Source organism: Tarenaya hassleriana, unplaced genomic scaffold (genome assembly GCF_000463585.1).
Source record: "Tarenaya hassleriana unplaced genomic scaffold, ASM46358v1 Cleome5, whole genome shotgun sequence".
NCBI lineage: Eukaryota > Viridiplantae > Streptophyta > Magnoliopsida > Brassicales > Cleomaceae > Tarenaya > Tarenaya hassleriana.
In genome coordinates, this window is record NW_010967707.1 from 2,777,993 (window position 1) to 2,801,868 (window position 23,876).

At 37.1% G+C, this 23,876-nt stretch overlaps 1 protein-coding gene across 2 annotated transcripts; it reads right to left on the reverse strand.

Moving 5' to 3' along the window:
- Positions 1-99: 99 nt before the first annotated feature.
- LOC104826500 (serine/threonine-protein kinase TOR) lies at positions 100-22,243 on the reverse strand. Of its 2 annotated transcripts, none has more exons than XM_010559236.2 (57): positions 21,871-22,243; positions 21,289-21,627; positions 21,145-21,219; positions 20,773-20,945; positions 20,097-20,195; positions 19,632-19,791; positions 19,417-19,560; positions 19,124-19,293; positions 18,829-19,033; positions 18,571-18,759; positions 18,177-18,329; positions 17,126-17,247; positions 16,937-17,036; positions 16,762-16,857; positions 15,731-15,861; positions 14,956-15,058; positions 14,694-14,876; positions 14,521-14,613; positions 14,390-14,425; positions 13,894-13,992; positions 13,707-13,805; positions 13,443-13,605; positions 13,014-13,138; positions 12,809-12,861; positions 12,126-12,249; positions 11,843-12,013; positions 10,776-10,928; positions 10,557-10,709; positions 9,999-10,070; positions 9,754-9,888; positions 9,590-9,651; positions 9,379-9,476; positions 8,784-8,893; positions 8,532-8,705; positions 8,367-8,432; positions 7,666-7,734; positions 7,385-7,495; positions 6,791-6,931; positions 6,564-6,692; positions 6,293-6,458; positions 5,952-6,160; positions 5,211-5,417; positions 4,814-4,927; positions 4,531-4,734; positions 4,087-4,167; positions 3,573-3,647; positions 3,432-3,498; positions 3,183-3,343; positions 2,779-2,952; positions 2,531-2,659; positions 2,367-2,450; positions 1,943-2,004; positions 1,724-1,796; positions 1,495-1,629; positions 1,167-1,346; positions 783-1,045; positions 100-314 (listed from the first exon to the last, which is right to left on the reverse strand). In XM_010559236.2, the coding sequence occupies exons 1-57, from the start codon at positions 21,988-21,990 to the stop codon at positions 296-298; spliced, it is 7,401 nt and encodes a 2,466-aa protein (XP_010557538.1). In that variant the 5' UTR covers positions 21,991-22,243; the 3' UTR covers positions 100-295. The 2 variants fall into 2 exon arrangements, with proteins under 2 accessions (XP_010557538.1, XP_010557537.1); XM_010559235.2 differs by having other exon boundaries at positions 16,937-17,039.
- Positions 22,244-23,876: the final 1,633 nt, after the last annotated feature.

The window sequence follows — 23,876 nt, forward strand, 5'->3', positions numbered from 1 at the left end:
TAATATATATATATATATATATATATATTTAATGGATTATATCATCATATCACTCTTAAATGATTATATACCAAAATGGTCTGTTTATGGCCTCCCATCTAATCATATCACAAACACACTTATAAATGACAAGATCCAAAAATAGCAACACAGTACATATCTAAATTACATTGCATTTCAATAATAAAAAAGACAATAATAATATTCAGGTTATATACAAATACAACTGTTTTAAAATAAAATATAAAATAATGTCAATTGCATATATGTGCATTTATATGTACATACGGCCAACTCACCAAAATGGGCACCACCTGAAATAGGGGGGAGACGAAAACAAGGATAACAAATGAATAAGAGAGACAAAAACATGAATACGAACAACACAACACTTCCAAAGCTTTCCGTATGTGGAAAAATAAGAGCCGGTCACTAGGACAGGGCATTTAGGTTCGACCATGTAAAACCGAATTGACCTTAGCCGAATAATATATAGTTGCATTGAAATCAAAATCAAATGAATATTACTTAAAAACTAAAAAAACTTGCTCAAATCGAATATAAAAATAACCGAAAAAATAAAATAAAAAATTGTTGGTAAAAAACGAACCAGAAAAGAAATTGAACCGAATAAAATCCAATGCAAAAACCAAATGGATCTAATTTTTTTTTAACCGAATCCGAGTATAATTGAACCGAAACCCAAAATGTCCACCCCTACTAACTGTATAGGTAAAATGCGAGCAGAACATAGGTGTTGAGAGGAAGAAGATGAATCATACCCGACATAGTTCTGGCAGAGATTTTCATGAGAAGTAGCTTGGTTTATCAGTTTCTGAACTTGGAGTTTCACGGATAAACCGTGTTCGACTTCATGTGGCTCCCCAACAAGCAAGTTGTTGTGGTCCGTTCCATGCTGCATCGGATTGTTTGCCGTCACCGATGTAGAAAAATCACGCCCCGTAAGTTTATTACTCATCCGAGCCATCACAACCACAGCCCGCTCATTGAGCACTTCATTAGCATCTCCGAGCATATTCACAGCCTACAGAATTTCCAAATGGTTAGACACCAGACCTAAACCAGAGTATAATCGAGATAACCGGACCGAATCGAAACCCGAAATGACGATGTTTGCAATGAATAGAAGGAGATGATTCAATAACCTGAAGAATTTCCTTCTCCCGAGCGCTTCGTTGAGGTTGAGGAAGATCCCTATTCTGAGAAGATTCTTCGCCATTGACAACAGCAACAGCAGCAGTAGCATTGTTGCCTAGCATTGCTAGTTGCGGAACTTCGTTGAAATTGAACAGACGCCAATTGATTAAAGGATCATGCACAAAGGCCTGCGGATCAAGAACATTAAGGTTTTTCATCAAATTTATAACACATTTTTTTTACTTCCATGAACTGATTTGATCAAAATGACATCAGTAGCTTGAAAAAATTGTACACACAAAAAGAGAAGTAGCAAATTTCATGATACCCACTGACCTCCATCATTGCCATAACACTATCCTTATTTGTTCTGAGAACTTGCATAACATTTTCGCAAGTAGAACGGAAGTTCCCTTCAAGGCCACTGACCTCCATAGCTTTCACAAGCATTCTAGTCAGTCGGAATGGGACCTGCATTAAGCCAGAGCTCCAATTAAGTTCAACGTCACAATCATCATTTTTAAAGCATTAACACTGCCGAGTTTTTTTTTAATGGTGAGAGTACCTTCTCAGGAAATTTTTCCCTATTCATAGAAGCCTCAAAACAATCTCCAAAATCAATATGCAAGATTTTTCCGCTGCAAAATTGAACCACATTTATCAGTAAGAACTAACTTGGGAATGAGGCATTGTTGTTGTTGTTGTTGTTATCGGTAAGAACTGTAGTGCATAGGGGTAAAGGCGATAAAAACGGCAAAACACCTAATCCAAGAATTTTGTGTACCTGTATCTGTGCAGCATAAGATTACTTGGGTGTCGATCACCTAATCCAAGAATATAGCCAACCTGAAAATAGAGCAATGAGAGTTTCAGGTTCTAGGAAATACAAGTCAAAATCTGAGAAAGGGAGGTTCATTGTAATGAAGCTAAGAGTTTCACTTCCACGGTAAACAAATGTAATTTGCAGAAAGTGTATAAGATCATGTAGAAATTAAAATTTTCATCTTTTACAAAGAGGGGCCCATCTAGAAGACTAAAAGGAAGTAACGATCAAACCAAATAGACCCGGATAACATGTATATACAACCCACACAATATAGTATGAAAGACCAATACACACAGGTAACACATTGTAAAGGAAGATAATTTAACTTTAGTTCCTGAACTAAAATTCCAAACTAAAAAGCGGTATAATATTAATCACGTACCATACTCATCACTGCTAAGCTTCTGGTATAGTTTGTCCTCCTCTCTAGCCATACCTCTGAAGAACGACTTTTTAACCACAGAACCTACCAAATGAAAGGTTTTCTTTTTCTCAAAATTCAGAAAAGATATTATAGAGAAACGAAAATTAAGAAAAAATGCATACCCTGGCTAGATCATTTCCCTCGGTATTTTCTAGAGCATACTCAAATACTTCAACCTTTGCTACAAGTGGTAGGTTATCATAGTCCGGGGCAAAACTCAACATATATTTGTGTTCTTGATTAAGGGTGATCTGAAATCAGAAGCATGCGTAAGAGTTGATGAATTTGCAGTGGCCCCAATCCTCGGTCAATAAATAATTGATGGAAACTTCAAGTAACCAAATGAAATCCTTGAAAAATCCTGACAAACCTTTCTAGCATCTCTGTACTCTCGAATAAGGTGGTGTAGGGTATCACAATTTGGAACCCATCCGATTAGTCCACTGTTAGGAGATAATGGTATAACAGAATAACGTTGAATAGATAGATCTTTTTCCATAGTTTTTCTGGAATTCTCGAGCAGGGTATTCACCAAACCAAAAAGCTGAGACCAAAATGTAAACAAAAGATAAGTGCAAGATATGATCCAGGAACAGCTATCTCAGAAATCAGAGGGTTTATATAAATGAAATTCTGGCAGCCATCCCAGAAATCAAAAGCACAAAGCAAAAACAAAAACAGAGCTTACAAACTCGAAAAAAGAGTTTCTATTATTTCAACAATAGTTTCTCCAACTAGAATTTATGATGTTGGGAAAAAAGTTCTGAAAGTTACCTGCATAACACGTTCATCTTGCCGCAGGTCCTCGTGTCCCTTCAACAAAAAGGCATAGTCTTCACCATCATTTCCATGAATAGTCAATTTTCGGGGTCGCTGTTTAGAAGTTATGACAACAAGTTGGCGTGCAAATGATGCTATCGTCACAACAGGTGCATCTAAAAAAAAGAAGGAAGCAAAATTATGTAAGTCAATGCAGGTTAAAAACAAAACAGCATGGGTGAACTCTAGCAGTTGAAGGATTACCTGCACGATACGTTCCAGGAACAGCTAGTTCCAAGTCACGGCATCGAAGCAACTCAGGAGAAACAGACTGTTTAACAAGTACATCACCAGAGTTAGGTTAAATTTCCGAATTATAAGAGAGCAACAAAGAATTCATATTACCTCTAAATCCAAAGTTGTAAGACTGGCAAGCTGCTTATCAATCCTTCTGAAAACATGATAGTAAAGGTCCCACGCCTAATCCAGATAAAAGAAATAGAAAAGAAAATTGTGTCAGCCAGGTGTTGATGGTTTATTCAAAAGGTGCAGTCAAGATATATGATAACTTGCTTGAATAGAACAAAAGGTCCATTTTGATCTTCAATTTGTTGCTTACTGTTTATTTTGGTCGTGCACTATAAAATCAGATCATCCAAGTACTGAATTTGCAAAATTGTAAGTGACCAAAACAGTTATGAAATTTCATAATAGTCTCCAATCCATAGGTATAGGGTTTGTGGCAAAATTAGTGTTAAAATGGACACTTTGATGAAATATCATGATTGTTTTGAACACTTCTACGCAAGTGAGCTGCAGGTAATAGTACACAGTTCATACTGAACATTCAAGTTCAGAAACCTTCAGAAATATTTTAAACCCCAAAAATTACAGTTTGCCTTAAAAGGATTATTGTTACCTGAGTAAGTTCAGCATCTTTTCCAGTCCTTTTGTACTTGATGCAGCATTCATATGCCTCCAACAATTCGTGACGGAAAGCCTGCACCAACATATAAAGGCACTAACTTCAGCAGCTGATATGGTCGTTCAGTATACACATCTCATACACTGCAAAATCTCCATGAAGCAATTAGCTGATTCTACCTAGGGAAGTATATTGGGCTCAATATTATAAAACAAGAAAATGGCATAGAGGAGTGATAGAGGGTCTTATTTGAAAAATCTTGATAACAAAAAAATAATGCAGTGAATATAAGTAGTTACTACACACAAAAATTGATGCCACAATGCTGTAAAAGTCACAACGGAGAAAGTTGAAAATGACCACTGACAGGCACTATTTTATGCTCAAGATATATAGTACATAGTCAACTGAACCGAAGATGCAGAGAAAGGGTACCACCTCTATGAATGCTCTTTCTTTTATGGTTGTATTGTCCCTTCTAGCACCTTCTTCAAGCATCTCATGTAATGGTTCTAGCACTTTCAGCATTCCTTCAATGTTATGTTCACCAAAGTACAGACGACTAGCTTCTTCCAGTGCTTCATGCCACATTTCGTGCCAAAGTATGGCAACCCTGATTAGTTCATTAGAAACAAGTTGTGCCTGATCCACGAGTGAACATTAGTACACTAATAAAACAGAAATTGTTAAATAGAACTGAGAGAGAAACTTAAAAATCAACCTGATCCACGAGTAAACCACTGTGCTGGCGAACTTTGTCCACCACCTCTTGAGCTGCTGCCCTCCGCAAATTGCTAATTGATTTACATGCAACAAGAAGGGGATACATAAGTGCCTGCAAAAACGTGACAATAACTTCAGTGATGGAGATACCAAGCATTCCAGAGTTATAGAGACACCTGTATGCCAGACAAGAGATTACACAACAGTGAAATCCTAAATCTGAGTGAGAAATTTATGGAGTGGATACTGCATACAGAAAACCATGAATCTTGTCGGAACTCCCACCACAATTTATTCTGAATCCCATCAGGGTATTCAACATTCTAATGCATAGATTCCAGATTCTACATTAATGAGCTTAAAATACAATCATGCATCAAGAATCAGCGGCAAACCTGTGGATGGGTTTCTCCTATGCGGACCAGAAGTGACTGAATCAGCTCTCTAACTGCACGATTATTTGAATGTATCCTAGCAATTATTTGAGGTAACACAACAAGCCATGTATTGATATTAACGTGATTGAATCCTCTCTGCAATGCTTTTTGCATGTCACTTGTAGCTCCATGGTTAAACCACAAAGTGAGGAGTCGCAGTATGTCCTAACGCAGTGAAACAGAGAAAAATGTCAAAAGCAAATCAAATAGGAATTTTGCAGTCTAATATATTCTATTTACGGTAAAATACTCTTGTTAAATTAAACCGAAATAGTTGGAGAAATGAGCAAACCAGTACTCAATGCTTAATTGACTTCAAATCAATCTTGTACTTGAGAAGACATGGCATTATCTAATTTTCTGCTTTCAGTGTTTTTATCAGTTTGCATGTTGAAGTAGATTCAACAGTCAGATTGATATTAATACGATATAATCCCCAAACTCCTTTCACCATGTATCAAGAAACATTCCCTCCATTTTTTTCTAGATGCAAATGAAAATACGCCTGCTAATTCACCATGGCAAAACAAATTGAAACATTTCAACAAGTATAACGAGTAGCAAAGGATCTTGCATCAATAGGGAACAACCAAGTAAGACAATAAAAATTTCGAATTAAACCAAGAGGTACTCCTTTCACATTTCAAACATGGAAAAGATAGATAAACATTTTGCACACAAGGGGAACACACGTTTTACCTGTAAACTGTCATCAACTCCTTTGGCATTAGCTGCAAATGCTATTGAATGGAAATATCCAGTGACTGCAGCAACAGCGAACTGCGAAGCGTATTGACTTCTTAAAGTGTAATGAGACATCACTGCTGTATTAAATAATGCCCATGTGTGCCATGCCTTGGCCCATTGAGGAGCATACTGGGTGGCCTTACTAAATGCATCGAGGATTTCTGGATACACAAAATACGATCATCACATGCACTACGATTAGACACAATGTGCTCTAAAATATAGAAAATACAATCATAACAAGGACTATGATTAGATACAACATGCCATGCTATAAAGTAACTAAAATCCACCTTGGATAGAACCATCATTCAATCCCGGAGAAAGTGCCCATTGCCATGTTCCACGTTTGAGATGCACGCGTGCAAGGAGTGGCATATTTGCACCCTTGCTGGTAACCGTACTAGCCAGTGTTTCAGGTTGAGTATGTTGTGCACTTGAGAGCTCGCTCGCCAGACTCTGATAAAAAGTAAACTCGCATTGAGCAAAGACCTCATGGTCATTAAGTAAAAGGAAGATAAAATGTCAACAACAAGTATGTAGCTTATTAAAAAAATGTCAAACCTGAAGCTTAGAAAAAGCTTCTCGGCGCTTTTGTTCCTCTCCAAGAGACCACTGATATTTCAAGTATGCAAGCATCACTTCGGGAGGTCCATGGTAATGCAAGTTTTCGGGAGATGCTTCAGGGTCGAACTGAAAAATAAGATGGACTCAAATTAGATAAAGCAGGATGAAACAGCATTTTAACCTTTATACCTAGTGCATTTTCCAAAAGATGATTAGGAAATAACCTGCAACAGCTTCAGCAGAGTAGATTTAGCTTGACTGATCCTCCCACTTTTTCGACAAAGCGAACAAAACTTGAGCCACGTTTCAACATCTTCTGTAGGAGGCAGCACAAGCGCCCTAATAGCCAAAAGTGCTTGCCAAACCTAAGCGGTTTTGAGGAAATAAAGCAATATACAAGCTCAGATTACAGCAAGAAACAGTTGAGACCAATTCATAAATTCTAATATGTTTCTTTGTTTGCTTATAGATTTTTAAGGTGTAATCAGGATTAGAGGTTCTAACAGCCAGCATCAGCTTTCATCCATTTATCGACCCAAATTTTGTGTGGAAACTGGAAAGTATTAGAACAAGTTGGCATAAATATTATAAAGTTCACATCAGGGATAGGTAAATAACTTCCCATTTAAAAATATTAAATATATTTTTTCATAACACAAATCACTGACAAGAGAAGATTCTCCACTACCTCCCCTGCTCATCAGCTAGGAAATATTCCATTACCGAAAGCACCATGAGACATTTGATTTGTAGAACACCAATCAGCTTATCATTTAACTCAGAGAATCAACTAAAGAGAAACACAAAAACTCATTTACCTCTACATTCCGCTTAGTTCCCTGTATCCGTTGCGTCCACATATTACGAACTAGGGCTCGCCTTTCTTCAGCAATAGGATTTCCCATGGGCAATGTACAATATTCAATTACCTATTACAAAAGTAAGATGATGAAATAACCATCACATAATAGTATCAAGTTAACAATGTACTTCCAACTCCTATATGTTCCACTTCCCCCAAGGAAGCATATATTTTTCTTTTTTTTTACGATTTCACTGGCGCTTGGGGCTGGTTAGGGCAGTCGGGAAGCAATCTCACCTCTTCTAGCTCTGACAGCTGCTGAACACGAACCATATTGGTGTAAGCACGCTCATAACTCTCCAAAACCTGGAAATAACAGTTATACATAAAATGAACAAGGCGAAAAGTCAGACCATATTTTCTCCACCAGAGATACTCAATAAGCAACTACGTAGACAACCATGATGATTACAAAGTGCTTATATACCACGTCGGGATTAAATCCTAAAACTGCCAATAAAAACTAACATAATTTATACCATGTTAACGCTTATTTGTGCTCTACAACTTTTTCAATACATCTCCAAACCAAACTACAAGCAAACCTCTCTGAAAACAACAAAACCTAATTTCTGACAATTACATCCAAGCAGAACGTTATGCATCATTGAGCAGACGGTTAGGTTAAGAACTGAGAAAAAAGGCATCCCACGAGCAAAGATGGCCACCCTCTATTCAAAAGATACAACACGCTAGCTGAACACTCATTCTAGAAGAAAATAACAGAAAAAGAATGTGATTGCATTTCAAAAAGTTTATGATGTACTCAAGTTGCTATGAGAACAGAGAGAAAAGGCTTGAGATTAGTAAGAGAAAATCCTTGTTAATATACTTTTGTTGCCTTTTCTCAGATAGGACAAGAAGAGAATGCAGAATGATATTCTTCGCCAACTACTAACAATATAGTAATATACAATACACAAATGAGATGAACTAACCAATGCTGCAAGTTCTGTCGCAAGGCATTTCCTAGCTCTTTCAACATATTCCCGCGCCTCATCATACTACAAAAGGAAAACATATAAACACCAACAAATATTTAGATTTATACATATGCTGGTGGAAAGCAAATAATGTGGTTAATACTTGAGGTGCAAATTTACCTTCCCTCTTCGAACTAAAAGGACAGCCCTGAAAAATGTACCACTGCTGCCTCCATCACCATTTGATGTAGAGCTCCCCAAAGCCCGAAACTTTGATTCGTCGCCATCATCTAATCGAGACACATATTCTGCCATATGATCCCATTCACCCATATTCCACGCAGCACTAGCAGCCTGGTACAAAAGAAAAGACATACAGGTGACTGCAGTGCACAGGTATAATTACATCTGGCAAGCACAGAAGATACCAACCATTGGTGCCATTTCTAGACGAGCAGCAGGCTCAGCTGGAGACCAATATTCCTTGCAGAGGCTGTTCAGCTCCTCCCACCGTGCCAGTGCAGCAAGGCATCTCATTCGTCCTAAAGCGTGGAGGGAAAGAAGCAACATCAACCCAAAGGTATCAATCAAAGTTCAACTGTGCATTAAAATGCACTGGAAAGCAGGAGAAAGCGATCATTGTTTGTGAGACTTATGGAGACAAATTCAAGAAAAAAGAGTCGATGAACTTAATCCACTTTGCCAAAAACAGAGCTCCCAATATCTCTAGAAAACCCATATTGATCAATAAATTTACTCCTCAGCAATAAAGATGTGCATATACAAAGAAACAAGGGAACGTAACATTTCTAGCCGATGAATCAGCTGCCTCCATGCAGATGTATTAATGACCGGTATGGTTGACCTTCACATATGTATAGATAAAATGCATTTATGCAAGAATTTTCTTGTTCTGTCAAGAACCATCCTTTCACAGCACAAGATTCAAATAAACAAAAGTACCCATCAACTCTTCTAAGAATCCATGCATAAGAATAGAATCAAATAAAAAGTTTCTATCACAAACCTAAGGTGGCTTCTAGTCCAACGTGGAAATTTGATGCTTGAGATGCTTTCAAAGTGTATGCCTTGAGAGCATCATCCCAGCGCTGCAGCTTCTCATACCTAGAAACGGATATTTGTACTGTTCACCCCCATTTATTAAAATTGAAGAAACTATGACTGTATTCCATTTCATACAGAACTGAAATAGATATATCTGCAAAAAAAATTGTTACCATGATTCTTTTAATTGCACATCAAGATGTTGTTGTGCATAAGTCAGTATGCCAACAGCAGCCTAAAGCAACAAAATCTCCACCAATCAATCATCATACATGAACAGAATCACAATAAATAAAGAAATAAAGAAAAACTATTAAAAAAATAAAACGAAGTTAACCTCATGTTGGTGTAACTGATTATTTATGTGTATAAGAGCCTCAACAACAGCGACTGGATTAGCATCCATTTGCCTGGTGCGTGCACCTTCAAATTCCATCTCCTTATAATGCAAAGCTTTTGCAAAAGCACGGCACTGGAAAGTAAGAAATCAGACTGTTAATGATACCATAGGATGAAAGCTTAATGTGAAAGTTACAAAAGAGTACAATCTTTAGTTTGATCAGGGTAGTACTGATGATACACCTTTTCAGCAAGAGCCCCGAGGAGACGAATATCAATTGGAAGAGGCTTCTCATCATGTTCCATGAACTCTGCCTGAGAAGATAATCACAAAATTTAATCACAGGTAATAGAGCCAATAGATGGGCTCATTCATCCCATAAATGCACTTGCCCTATAAATCCAACGTTCTCAATCTTTAAAAGCTCAAGTAAATGACGCTTCAGAAGGATTTTGAATCAAGTGGTTCACTGGATAAGAAAATTTCTAGATGATAGCTTAATGGCTTCACTAACAAAAAACGCAATTCACACTAATCTGATAGAAACAACAACATCGAGGATAGTTAAAGAAATGAAAAGCTAAACAGATTCCCAGAACCTCCCACAATGTATTCAAAACAGAATAATGTACAATCTCTGAGATGCAATCATCAAAGGTTAAACAATGGCATTTCAATAAGCACCACATACTTCAAGGAAGCTGGCTATATTTCTAGCCTGTGACCAATTATTTGGGTCCACAACTTAAACAATTTCTCCTCTCCTGTTTTTAAGTACTCATATAATTTGAAGAACGTACCAAATTGAGAAGTGTAGCCAAAATTTCAGGGGGTATATTTGGAGAAGAGAAGGCCATCTCTAAACTCCTCACTAACTGCTTTTGACTAGCCTCATTTAGTTGTGACCAACAGCTGACAAAGCCGGCGGCAAACAACTCCCTCCCAACAAATGGCTGCAAAACATAATTATTAAGATCCATATTCCTATAGGAGAATTAGAAAGAGCACAGATGGCATACCTGTAATTGTGCAAGTCTTGCACAAGTTCTTAATGCTGGAGAAGGAGATTCCTTGAGTAATTCAATACTAAAATGTCTCATCCACTCAGCCCAATCTTCCTTGGTGCTGCGCTGAGAAGCTTCTCCAGCAGTTCGCAGTCTACAATCATTAACCTACAGAAAGCATTATCAAAGCCATAAATCACTTTGTTAGCTCTCCCCAGAGAGAAAACATGAATACAACATAAAACAAAGGATAGGAACAGTCTTTCTGTTAATTATGATTTGCCATGTTACCCCTTTCTCCTCAATATTTTTACAAAGCTGTTAGAATTAACTTTAGAAGTTAAAGTTACTCAAAAACTAATAATAGAATGCAAAGAATAATGAAATTTGCTACATATAAACATGGCACACAATATTGAAGACATAATATATTATTAAGTGTAAAGCTAGAATAACAACTCTGTTAAAAATAATAACATTTATCACAATGAATACATTCGCTCTAAAGTTATTTTCCGGTCATAAAATTTTTTGAGACAACTATCTTTAGCACATTGAAAATCAAATATCGAGATATAAACACAAACATTAACAAGCTCTTATAGAAGAAAAACAAAAAGTTAAAACCTCTAATTTGAAAATCAGTAACTTACTTTTGGCAGTATCATCAAAACATCTCAGAACTAATTAAGCCACTACTATGACATCATAGAATTTTCTTGTGATTTGAACTACAACCTATTTTTTGTTCTAAGATTATCAAAGGTGTTGTCCATAACCAAATGTGAGTTTAGAAATATAATTATTTTGCATAGCCTCCCAGAAAGTAATCCAAAATAAATTGTTGGAGTCAGCTTATTTTGGTCAGTATAAAGCTCAAACCATATTCAGCTATTCCACCCCACATTAGAAAATCATCCGGAAGGATTTCTCTCCTTCAAACAAGAGCTTATACCATTGAAGGGAAGACACAGAAACAACATAAACATTACCTTTAAAAAACGGAACAGGAAACTCAGTAACAAAATGCAAACACATAATGCATGTGTTCATACATACATGACAAAACACGTATAGAGTACCTGATGGCCTCTGTCATTTCCTTCTTCAAAAGGATCAATCTCCATCTCAATTACAGGATCACTTATAACCTCAACCGGCAGCCGCCGACTTAACCGCTGAGTTGCTGTACTAGCCAAGATCAAAGGTTCACGCCTACGTGATCGAGCTTGAATTTCCTCAAATTCTTTATGCTGCAAATTTAAAATAACAAACGAAGAAGAGTCATAAACAACAAAGTTTTACAAATTCACGGGGGTGTGTGTGTGCTGTGAGTTTAATGTAGAAGATAGCACAATGCAAGACCCGCAAGTGATGCTTCAATAAAAGCTTATGAATTGATTCAATGAATATGGTGAAGTCTTCTCCAAGAGCATGAGCCAAGCAGCATAGTGCATCAACAGCATCCTTCCGCAGCTCATCATTCTTCCTGAAATTAAAGGAGAGAATCACTCATTACCAGTGGCAAAACTAGATGATAAAAGATAGACAACTGCAAGAAACAGCTGAACCAATATACAACATAGGAAAGGAAAACACAGACAGATAATTCGAAATTCAAACAGAAAACTGCCCACAATCCCCTTACCTCGGAGAATAATAAGCATGAACTAAAAACAATGTCCAAGTCAATAGGAAAGAGCCAAAGAAATAATGTAATTTTATTTTTGTGCCAGCTAAATGCCATATTAGCATAAACCTGCCGATTAAATACTGAACTTTTCAATAATTGCCAATCGAGGACTTGAAACTAAAATGGACCTTTGGAACATATACTGATACACAATAGTGTACTTGAAAATTAATAATATTATGCCATTTTTGTTTCAAATTATCCAAGAAAAAGGCACTGGAGAAAGACCTTTGCTCAGAATACCAAAGGAAAAAAACTGATTCTTTTCTAGGTCACAGACAATGAAGATTGAAGCAGCATGTTGAGGCCAAAAAAAGTGATTCTCTTCAGTCGTATTAAAACAAAGGAAACTCACCCATCTAAAACTAGCTTCAAGTGATGCACAAGGGACGAAATATGACCAGTAACCTGAAGAGATATAGCAACATTTAAAAGGATGATCTTTCAAGGAACACAACATATGTAATATCTCCTGGATCAGTGAAATACCAGTAGAAATAAATATTACTCACAACTGAAAGTCCAAACCTGTTCAAACCACAGGATAAATGGCTACCCACCTGAACACAAGGGATTAGTCGTGTTAAAGTTTTAATAGCATCACGCCTGATAGCAATGGGAGCATCCACTTTAAACAACCGTATTAGTGCAGGAAGGAGTAATCGCATGTGCTCATCAAGAGTACCTGTACACTCTTGTGGTTAATTATCTGAGTAAAATGTTGGTAGGGATTTAAGAAACAAATATGTGGAGTAACACTTAAATCACTAGCATTCTTCATAGAACTAAAGTATACTTATGTTAATCAGAACCACTTGGTTAGTCACATGCTAGATGATATGCCAATGCTTAACGCTATCAGAAAATAACCATGATCTTCACCATGTAAAAATTTTGCATGGTAAATCTGTCAAACTGCCATACCCCGAAATTAATTTCAAATTGATTGTAAGGACCATAAGAGTTCACAGTAAGACAAATTTACTCACCGCCAAACACCTCAAGTGTGTGGAGAATATCAGGAACATAGGTGTAGTCATTAAACCGCTCAGCGTCACCCAATACTTGGATGAAACATGGAAGGATGTCAGGAAGGTAAGTTCTGAATTCATCATTGAGTGCTAAACAAAGCTGCTCTAGTAGATGCAGAACCTAATGATCAGTACGAAAGACAAATTACTCTATTAAGATACCTGCCATAAAACCAATGAGAAAAATCTACTGTGTATTCCCTAGACAACCAAATAACGTACCGGAAGACCATGAGAAGGCCGACCAGGACCTGGCAAATTGAAGGATGACCATAGTTCAGATACTAGTAAGAGCAGCTCAGGCAGATACTTGCGTATATGCTGTACAAGATTAGTTTTTTATTAGTTAAAACGTTACAGAAAGCTAGTGTTGTTCTGGGCATGACTGAAAATATCGAGACAGATATACCTGGCGTACGATGGAGACAAGAGTTCCAAGACTCCACGTGATAAAATCCTTCAAATTCTCATCAGAAGTGCGAACAGTGTGGAAAAGCTCAGGTAAAACCTTAACAAAGAGATGGACAAAATCCAACATGTTAGGAAAGTTTGAGAAATATGTTTTGTGCACAAAATATAAACAACAGTCCTAATGACCCTAGCGTTTCATCATTTTAGAAGAAAATAGATACCAATCTAGAAGAGAACAAAATTGATCAATCTCAGGTCTTATACGCCAAAGCTCACAATCCCATGCCATGTGACAGAAAATTAGTGTACAGGAAGGCTTGTCGGTTATTCAAAGTCAAGACAGCAAGAGATTTCGTCTAGAACAAAATATGAAAAACCCAGACTAATCTTTCTGGCATGCAAGCCTATTTTCATGATCAGATAGGAGAAAAGAAATACAGAGAGAAAGCACTATGACTATAAGCTGTCAAGAGTTCAAAATGCAATATACCAACCTTCGGCAAGTAGGGCACACACCCCAGTCCCATGGACTAACCTCGCAAAAAAAAAGAATAAAAGAAATTCATAATGGGTCATTGCATCTCCGTCACGAGATTATCCCAAAAATATATTGATAATCACATACCTTAAAAATGACCATCAGAGATCTAACAACCCGTTTGTGGTAACTAACAAGTGACGCATCTCTAAGAATACGCATAAGCGAGTTGATTGCAACCTATATAAATCAGAAAAAAAAAAAAGAATATGAGCAGAAGCCATACTTCAGAAGCAAGACATAAACACAGATTAAACTACCGTTGAGTAATAATCCTCCGATGTAACAAACGATGGCCAGAGGTCCACAGCTAACTCATCCATCGATTGAATATGTTGACCTGAATCACCAGTGCCACGTGTAACTTCTCCATGTGATTCTGATAAACTTATTTGGTTACGTTTGTGAACATGTGGATCCAAAGCACCCATAATTCCAAGAACCTGCAGATATAACCCACATCGTTAATGCAACCCTTATTCTCTTATAACGTAGCTTAGAATTTCTCCTGTTACAAGGTACCTTGAGCACTTCTCGTCTGGTAGACCACACCAACTCACCATTCAGCAATTTCAAGAGCAAGCCAAGTAACAGAGGGTATTCCTTGTAAGGAGTCACAACATACCTACACATGTAACTGAATTAGAACCATGCATAATTTGCACGAGAGAACTACAGTAAAACTTTGGATCAAGAGTTTTACTTGGATATTGTATTAAATCAGCACATTATAGCATGGATAAACCATGTCTTATGCTAAACATAACATGTAAGCTAATACACTCATAATGTACCATGATATCTGAAACCGCATTAACATTTTTTATACAGTCAACTAAACTCTAAGAACAATAATGAACTACATAATGATCGATCGAGGTTCCTTTTGCATGAAGAAGAGAGACTCAAGACAAGACATCAGAAGTTCAGATCCAGAAATATTAGTGTGATATTCTAATGCAATGCCAAAAGTAGTAGGCTGCATCATGAACAACGAACAAGAAACCATCACATATCTCTGTGGGTAAAACAGAAATCCGAGGACAACCATTTTGTGTTTCACTTTGTCTTCCATACTTTTGATACATGAGACAAATGATATATAATATAACACAGGGTAACAGCCTAAGGACAGCCCAGAATATATCACCTATTTCCATTTAATTGGACAATGATTTCATCAAACGGTCAAGTCGTGTTCCCTTGTGTTACTAGGAACTCAAATCCCTCAGTAAGACTTATCAAAGAATACAAGGATCAACTTCAAGTCTAGAGAGGACAAAAATCCATCACATACCCAGTACTTTGAACAACTTGACCAAGCGTAGAAACAGCCACCTCACGTTTTGCTGCAGCTGCTCCATCCATTAAAGCATCAACAATCAACGGCATAAGTTCAGGTATGTATTGTCTCATTGCTAAGCCACCCTGCAAACAAGGAATAAGAGAGAATTTTGGAATGTTTTAGGCCAAAAGACAGAAATACAATGGAAAGAAATAAAACTACCATCGGTGTATAATTGCAAAGATAGGAAAAACAAGAAACTAAATACGGGTTAGACCATTGGAAGAATCCACTCTGCATGCAAGAAAAGCACTACACCATGACCCATTATAAAGAAACTTGCTTAACAAATTGATGAGGAATGATATGTAGAATTACCAAATGTTAGAAATAATGTCACTTCTGGCTTCAGGAATTAAAACTCGCATATAATATTAAAAACTCCACATCTACACTAACAAAATAGAAATAATACGGAAAGGTGTAGTCACTCAGTTTCAGATACTGGAAAAACAGAACGCCTCCCTATAAACTTTCCCAAAAAAATATGCACAGTTCATAGAAGGTACGCCCCCAAGAGAGAAATTTTCTAAAGAATTCCTTCTCGGAAGAAGCTAGTTAACATCAGATTCAAGGTGAAGGGAAAATAAGCAGAGGGTCTGGAGAGGAATAAAACTGGGTTTACGCTTCCTAACACCCATACAACCCAAAAAGGAAAGGAATGGAAAGGCAACTCTTGGCTCTATCACTACCATAAGCAAAAGAATGGCTAGTATTTGTACCAATTATCATAATCCTGAAAGAAGGGTACATCCCTGAGCTAACTCTGTTGACACAACTCAACACTTGGTGAAAGAAAATACTTAATTTCAACACAAACTTTGGTATATGGAATAATGATTCCAGATCTGAGATGCAAACACCCATATGGCTACAACTCGAGGAGGAAGAGACCAATTAACAGTCAGCTCAACATAAAAATCAAGCAAAAAAAGACAACAGGTATGAGAAAACAGCCGAAAGATACTTGACTGCAAACTTACCACTCTAGCAAGATCTCCAACGGTTACAAGGACTCCACTAACAATGCTATTGTTAGCATTCACCCCAGTGCCCTCATGAAGTCTTGCGACAAGTGCCTAAAATCAGAGTTTCACATAAAGACCAATGATAATACAGTTGTCGAATCCATGATGTGTACACAAGTATGAATCAAACCTTTTGCACAGGTGCTATGTATGGGACAACAAGCCTTTCACAATTTCTAACTAAACAGCCAAGGAGCTTTGCACTCTCTTCTCTACCCTTATTATCTGCACTGCTGATATTACAATCAAAGTCAACATATTATATACCTAACAAAAAGAACAAATATTGTTATATAAACAAATGAAAACATTTAATTACCTCTGCTCCAGATATGTTAGCAATTGTATGAGATGACGACGAAGTGCTGGAAGAACATAGGCCGGATTCTTTTCAGATAACCTCCCAGCAAGGGAGATGGCATACTCTCGAACATCAAGATCCTGTTTCACAAAATTATAAGCTTTCACGGTTGAAACATAAAAAGCATAGCAAAAAAGATATTCTATACCTGCACTACCAAATGGACAAAATGTGTCAAAAGCAAGGCCCTTTTTATTCTATTTATATCTTCAATGCTAAGTGCAAAAACTGTTATATCAGTTTCTTCATACTTGGGTAATCCAGGACGAAATTGCAACCATTAGCCAAGTCAGATAAAGTTACCACATGGAGCTAAAAATAACAGAAACATTTGATTAGTTAACAAGCACGTTTTTCATATGAATGTGGAACAGCCACCATCAAAAAGCAATCTCATGCACAGCACATTCATTCAAGTAAGTCTACACTGTAGTTCCTCAATGTAACTGAATCAGGACCAAAAAAACTGAATAATGAAAATAAACATTACTTCGCGACACAGAGCAAGCGAGGAAGTTGAGGGAAGGTCACCCTAAATGAGAACTCAGTAAAAGCTATCTTTCAGTATTCAGAAGCTTGGTCGAGAAAAAGTAAGTGTTCTACGAGCAACTTAAACAAAAACAACGAGACAGAACTTAAAGCAATGCAAATACAACAATTTCATAAACAAATAGCAAGTAATCCACACATACATGATACCGAAGAGACCTACCAAACACTCAAGGGAAAAAAGATCTAATAATGTGCCAATGGCTGAGCCCAAAACATTGAACAGTTAGAAGATTAATACACAAAAAACATAACTAACTATAATGAATTATTAAACAGTTACCATTAGTCTTCCCAGAATACAAATGTTTTCATGTGACAAACTAGCTAATGTAATCTTCTGCTTAATAAGCCGGTAAAGAGTATTCACAAGTAATACAACCAACAGAGTTTGTCCAAATCACAATTGAAACATGATATTTATACTTCTATTCTTGTCAAGCACATAACATAATCATACCTCATCATTCAGAGAAGCAAAAATGGCAGTCAGGCTATCAGCTTGTGCTAGATAATCATCGAAACATAGGTTTCCATGTAAAGCAGTGAAGATCGACTTGCGAACAGTAACATCAGCATCTGCAACAGCTGTCCTGAGAAGCTTTTCCATGAGCTGCAGAAATGCAAACATCACTTAACATGCAAGCACAAGCACAACAGGCTGGAAGCTAGGCTTGCATTGCAATTATTTATGTCATCAAGAAGTACTTTTAGCAGATTAGTTCAATAAAACATATGAATATACACAGTCAAAGAAAGATAAAATGCATTTTCTATAAACAGCCAAAGCAAACACTATAAGAGCAGCAAAAGAACAAAAAGTATGGGATTTGAATATATAGAGAGTCCCAAACCTCCTCAACAAGACGCCTTCGTCTTCCTCCAGCTCGTGTCGATCTGCTAGAACCAAACTGCAAGATGCCAGATAAAGAATTTACAATTATCCTGCAACAACAGAGGGCAGCATCTTTTCTTGTGGTTCCATCCTCATCATCCAAATAATTAACAACTGACTCCCGCGCAAACTCAAGAAGATCGTGACCCTGCAAGAGGAGACAAGGTTAGGACAAATTTTATATTTTGTGGAAACTACATAAGCTAAGAGGGCAAACCTTGAAATTGAACCGAGCAAGAGTCTGCAGGGCAAGTTGAACTTGAGCAGAACCACTAAGCTCAGAGAACTGGGGTGCGACATTAACCGCAGTTCCACGGATCAAGGTTACCGGAGGCTTTGTCTGAGAGTAATGAGATTTAGAAAGAACTAACGAAATGCAATCTAGAAGCCGATCTTGGACAGTGGGCAGCAGAGAAGGAATGCTGTAAACCAAAAGAAAAGTCAATCACTAAAAGTTCTTGGCAGCATAAAAGAGCAAGTCATATAAAAAATCATTTCATTGTTCTACATACCTGATGGTTATTTGCTCAAGTGCCTCAACTAGCGTAGGAGAAAGACTAGAGGAAAACATAGCATCTAGAAGATCGCGAACATGAGGTTCCATCGTGGACCCCATTGCCTTTGCAATGTTACCAACACAAGCCAAAGCTTCAAGCAAAGGTCTACCTCTACGTGGAGCAATCTACAAGGCATAAATATAACCATAAAAGCGAAATTAATTGTCTAGTTCCATACAATAGAAAAAAGATCCAAAAAGAAAAACATACAAAGTAATAAAAGAGACCAAATATCTCAGTTGACCCACCGCATCACGCAAATGAGACATAATTGTCGGCAAATAGTGGATAAGCTCCCCATCCAAAGCACCAGCCATCTCCCCAAGGGCAATAAACCCACTGGAACGTTCAGCTGGTATTCTTAACACTGTGAGAATGTGATTCATGCATATCTGCAAAAAGCAAGTCAAGTCATAATAAACACAAAAACATATAAATTTGCTTCCAATAAACTTCCAATTACCGTTAAATAGTTTGTTACAAAGCGATCACGAAGGAAATGAGCAATCCGAGGCAGCAACGAGGTAATGCTAAGGCGAACAAGGCGGTCACGATGTTCGAGGTACCTAAGGACAATCTCCGCAACTTCCCTATACCTTGACATCATAAATTCCCCTGTATTCCTGTAGCGAGAAATCCAAATTGCAAGTCATCAAATCACTTGATATAACATTTTTTATTAAAAAAAATTGGAATGACAAGCATTTGTGCAATCTGATTCCAGAATTGATAAGCGAAACCGATGTTATTTATGCTTAGAGATGCATGTACCATTTATTTAGCACATAACGAGCGTGAAGGAAGGTGAATGAATTCGTCTAGTCACAACGAGAAGATTGGAAAAAGGATAACAACAATCTCAGAATTCCTGGCTCTGAAATAATAAAAGAGGATGCTTTAAAGACTATGAAACCACTTCTACACTCACCTCAGCAGCTCCCCCACAGCAAGCAGGGAACCATGGATACTATGCACAGGAGCATTTCTGCCCAACCCATCTTGTGTAGCTTCAAACATGCGATAATACCTGCAAACAAAATGCAAAGAACTAACTCAAATAAATAGCACAAGAAAATAAGGACGGAGAACAATATCCGATAAATCAAGGATATAATGCAAATGAATATGAATGTTAATCTGTTATGAGGTCCTCAAAACAGAACCAGAATAATCCAGTTTCATCCAGACTCCAAAATCATTAACAAACCTCGAAAAGCAGGACAAACCAGCAACATAGGGTCAGTTACATTTCCTAATCACTCCTTATATTCACCTAATATGATTGTGTAATTTCAGCTCCCAAAATTATTTTACCCTTGGAAGGAAATCTGAAGTCCCATTGTCGAATCTTGCCCACTACCTAGGATATTGCAACAAAGAAAGGCCTTAAATTCCCATTAGGTAATAGGGACCATAGAGGTGACATGAGATGACCACAACAGAGCTGCACTATAAATAAAGGTGAAACCATATAACAGGATTGCAATGATGGTATAGCAAAGATACAGCCTATATAAAAATATCGTACCAAACACACCTTTGTCTTAAATTTACCACATTACAACCTTTAGGACACGTTTTACTTTCAGTAAAATTTTACTAACCATTGGACTCGCCAACGAGTCTCCCTTTTCTCAATAACACGTAGGCAAGCACGCAAAGCCTCAACAGCTCGTTCTCGCACTTGCAACTGTGGATCTCTGAGCGCAACCCAGATTGCGTCCACAAATTCAGGGACATGGACATTAAAGACAGTGGAAGCATTTTCTGCCATTTCCTGCAGCAGTATGAAAGAAAATAGCCATTCCCGATTTAATTCAAGATCAATAACTAACACCCTATACAATGTACTTAAGTTTTGGTCCAAAAAAATTAGCTATCGTCCAGTACACAGAAGAGAAGAGGACAGTATGATTTGATTACCTACGATGAATTCAACGGATAGGAGTGCATAGAAACCTTAAAATCAGTTTTACCTTTAGAATCAAAACAGCAGCAAAACGACGATATTCCACTCTCTCTCCACGAAGCCAATCAAGAGCTGTTTTTATCTGGATAACAATATCAGGGCACATGAGCAACTACACACTGATACTAGGGGAAAAACATCAAATCACAACCTGAAACTCCACTTCATCTGAAGTCATTGCTCCACCTGCCCGTGCAAGATGTCCCAAAACTCTACTAGCAAGCAGCAAGATTTCTGGGTCTCGTTTCAATTCGAACACAGCCCTCATGTAACTTGCAAACTTAGAAACCTTTGTAGCATTCTCACCGAATCCAACCTCTGTTAACTCGTCAATGGCTCTGAGTGCCCCCATGTTTTCACCCACATCCGTGCTCTCAATCAAACTAGAGACTCTGTCGTATAATTGCTCCATGAACCTAGAGAAGGCTTCTCCATTAAGATCGCGGGCTGCTTCCTCTACGTGTTTCCTAAACGCTAAAGCAGCTCCTTCCTATTATAACAACAAAACCACAGAAAACCCAACAAATTCACATAATGTGGGAACACAAAGCAGTTTCAAATCCAAAAAACCCGAATCCTAGAGCTGCAAAAACGCTAAATCCAATAACAAGAACAGACAAACGCCTTCCCGTCAACCAAAAGCAAAAAACTTTTCCCGGCTTTCTACTCACCCACGATTTCATACTGTGAAAAACACCAAAAGACAGAGAAATTCGAAGTGCCCTTCAATTACCTTAGGATTGCCGCGTGTGCAGAGGTCGGAAATGACACGGTTCAAAGTATCGAAGCTTCCGCCACCGGTCGCGGTGGTTGCAGGCCCACCGAATCGGTGCGACTGCGACGTGGAAGCCATCGTTGTCCCCAAAAACTGCAAGAACTCTCAAATACCCTAAATCTGACCCTATTCCGGGGGTCGGAGGAGATAGAGCGGGAGAGAGAGTATGTACAGACGAGAAGATGTTCTCTCTCAACTCATCGTGTGTGACAGCGAGCGAGAGAGAGAGAGAGAGGACCGACAAAATTCGACGATCGCTGGAGAAAATAGGTCTTTTCTTGTTTTCTTGGTTTCTTGGGTTTTTTTTTCTCAAGTGTGTTTTTGTAGATTTCAAGAAGAAGCCTTTTGGCTAAAGATGCAGAATCTGGAAAACCGTAGGTTAAATACTTTTAGGGCGAAATTCTGAAGTGCCATTTTTTAATAAAATAAAATAGCTAAACTGTTATCATTAAATTTTCAAATTATCATTTTTATCATTCGAGTCAAATAGATTTAAAAAAAAAAGACATGTCCTAAAATTGAAAAAATATGAAACATTAAATACTACAAAAGAAACTCTAACATAAGGGTACAAAATACTATCTGTTTAGTTTGATCGTTAAAAACATAATCTTTTAAGATATTTCTTATATGTTTAAGATGTTCGAAAATCTTATATTTTCTGTCTAAATATTAATATTATCGTCCGAAAAATTGCTGAATATTACAAATATATATATATATATAATTGCTAAATCTTTTAATCTTAGATTTCGATATTCACATTAATATGTGTGTCTTTTGTTTAACAAAATCATAATTTACTTTTTTATAAATACCCATCTATCGGTAACTTAAACAATATTGTCTTTTAATTTTAGATTTTTTATATTAATGGAAAGCACGATTAAAACTTAAAACCTTCAATCTCGATATTTACTAAAAATAATGTAAACAAGCAAAAAAATATTGCTGTTGTCTATCAACTCTCCCATCTATAAACTACTTAAAACAGTAATCTTATTCAAACTTCGGTCCTAACATGTTGTATTGTAAACCGTATGTATGTATAAAAAATACGTATAAATCTACGTTAGATCATATAAAATACTATAACGATATTATATCATCCTTATGTGTCACACACTTGTTTTGGTTTATTCAAGACTTGTTCTTGTCCTAAGTGATTATTCCTTCAAGTATATGGAATTATTTATCACCGGTTGAAACTTTTATGAATATCGAATATATTAAATGTGCATCGATCCAACTTTATAAGTAGGGTTGGGCGTTTCGGTTCGGTTCTTCGGAATCGGACCGAACCGAACCGTTAAAACGATATTTTTTCCGACCCGAAACCACTGTTATTTACCGAACGGTATCATTTTTAGAGAACCGAATTTTCTCGAAACCGAACCGAACTTTAAAAATCCTGAAAACCCGAATATTTTTAAAGGAAATCTAATATTTTTTAATAAAATCTGGAACCGAACCGAACCAATAACGAAACCGAACCGAACCGAATACAATAAAAGCCCCGATTGGTACCAATTTTTATAAAACCGAAAGAACCGAACCGATCTATTCTGTCCCGAACCCGAACCGTTTCCTACCCCTATCTATAAGTCATCAAATACAAATATTGTTCATCCTCTTAACTTCAAAATAAGAGCTTCGGCTACGTTGGTTGTCATTATATTATTGCCTAACTATATTATTAACTGAATGATAATTTTGTATAGTATCATAGATAGCTTAAGAACAACAACAACGTATGTACAGAGATGAAAAAACTCGGTTTTGGTTAGGGATGTCAATTTTGATCCAAACTCGAAATTCATCCCGAATTCACCCGAAAAATATCAAACTTCGAGTCTAAATATATCGACTAAAAAAAAATTAGATTTTCGGATCAGATTCAAATCTGCTCTCATATCGATACGAAAGTCTGTTTTTGTAATACAAAAAATTTAAAAAAATTAATT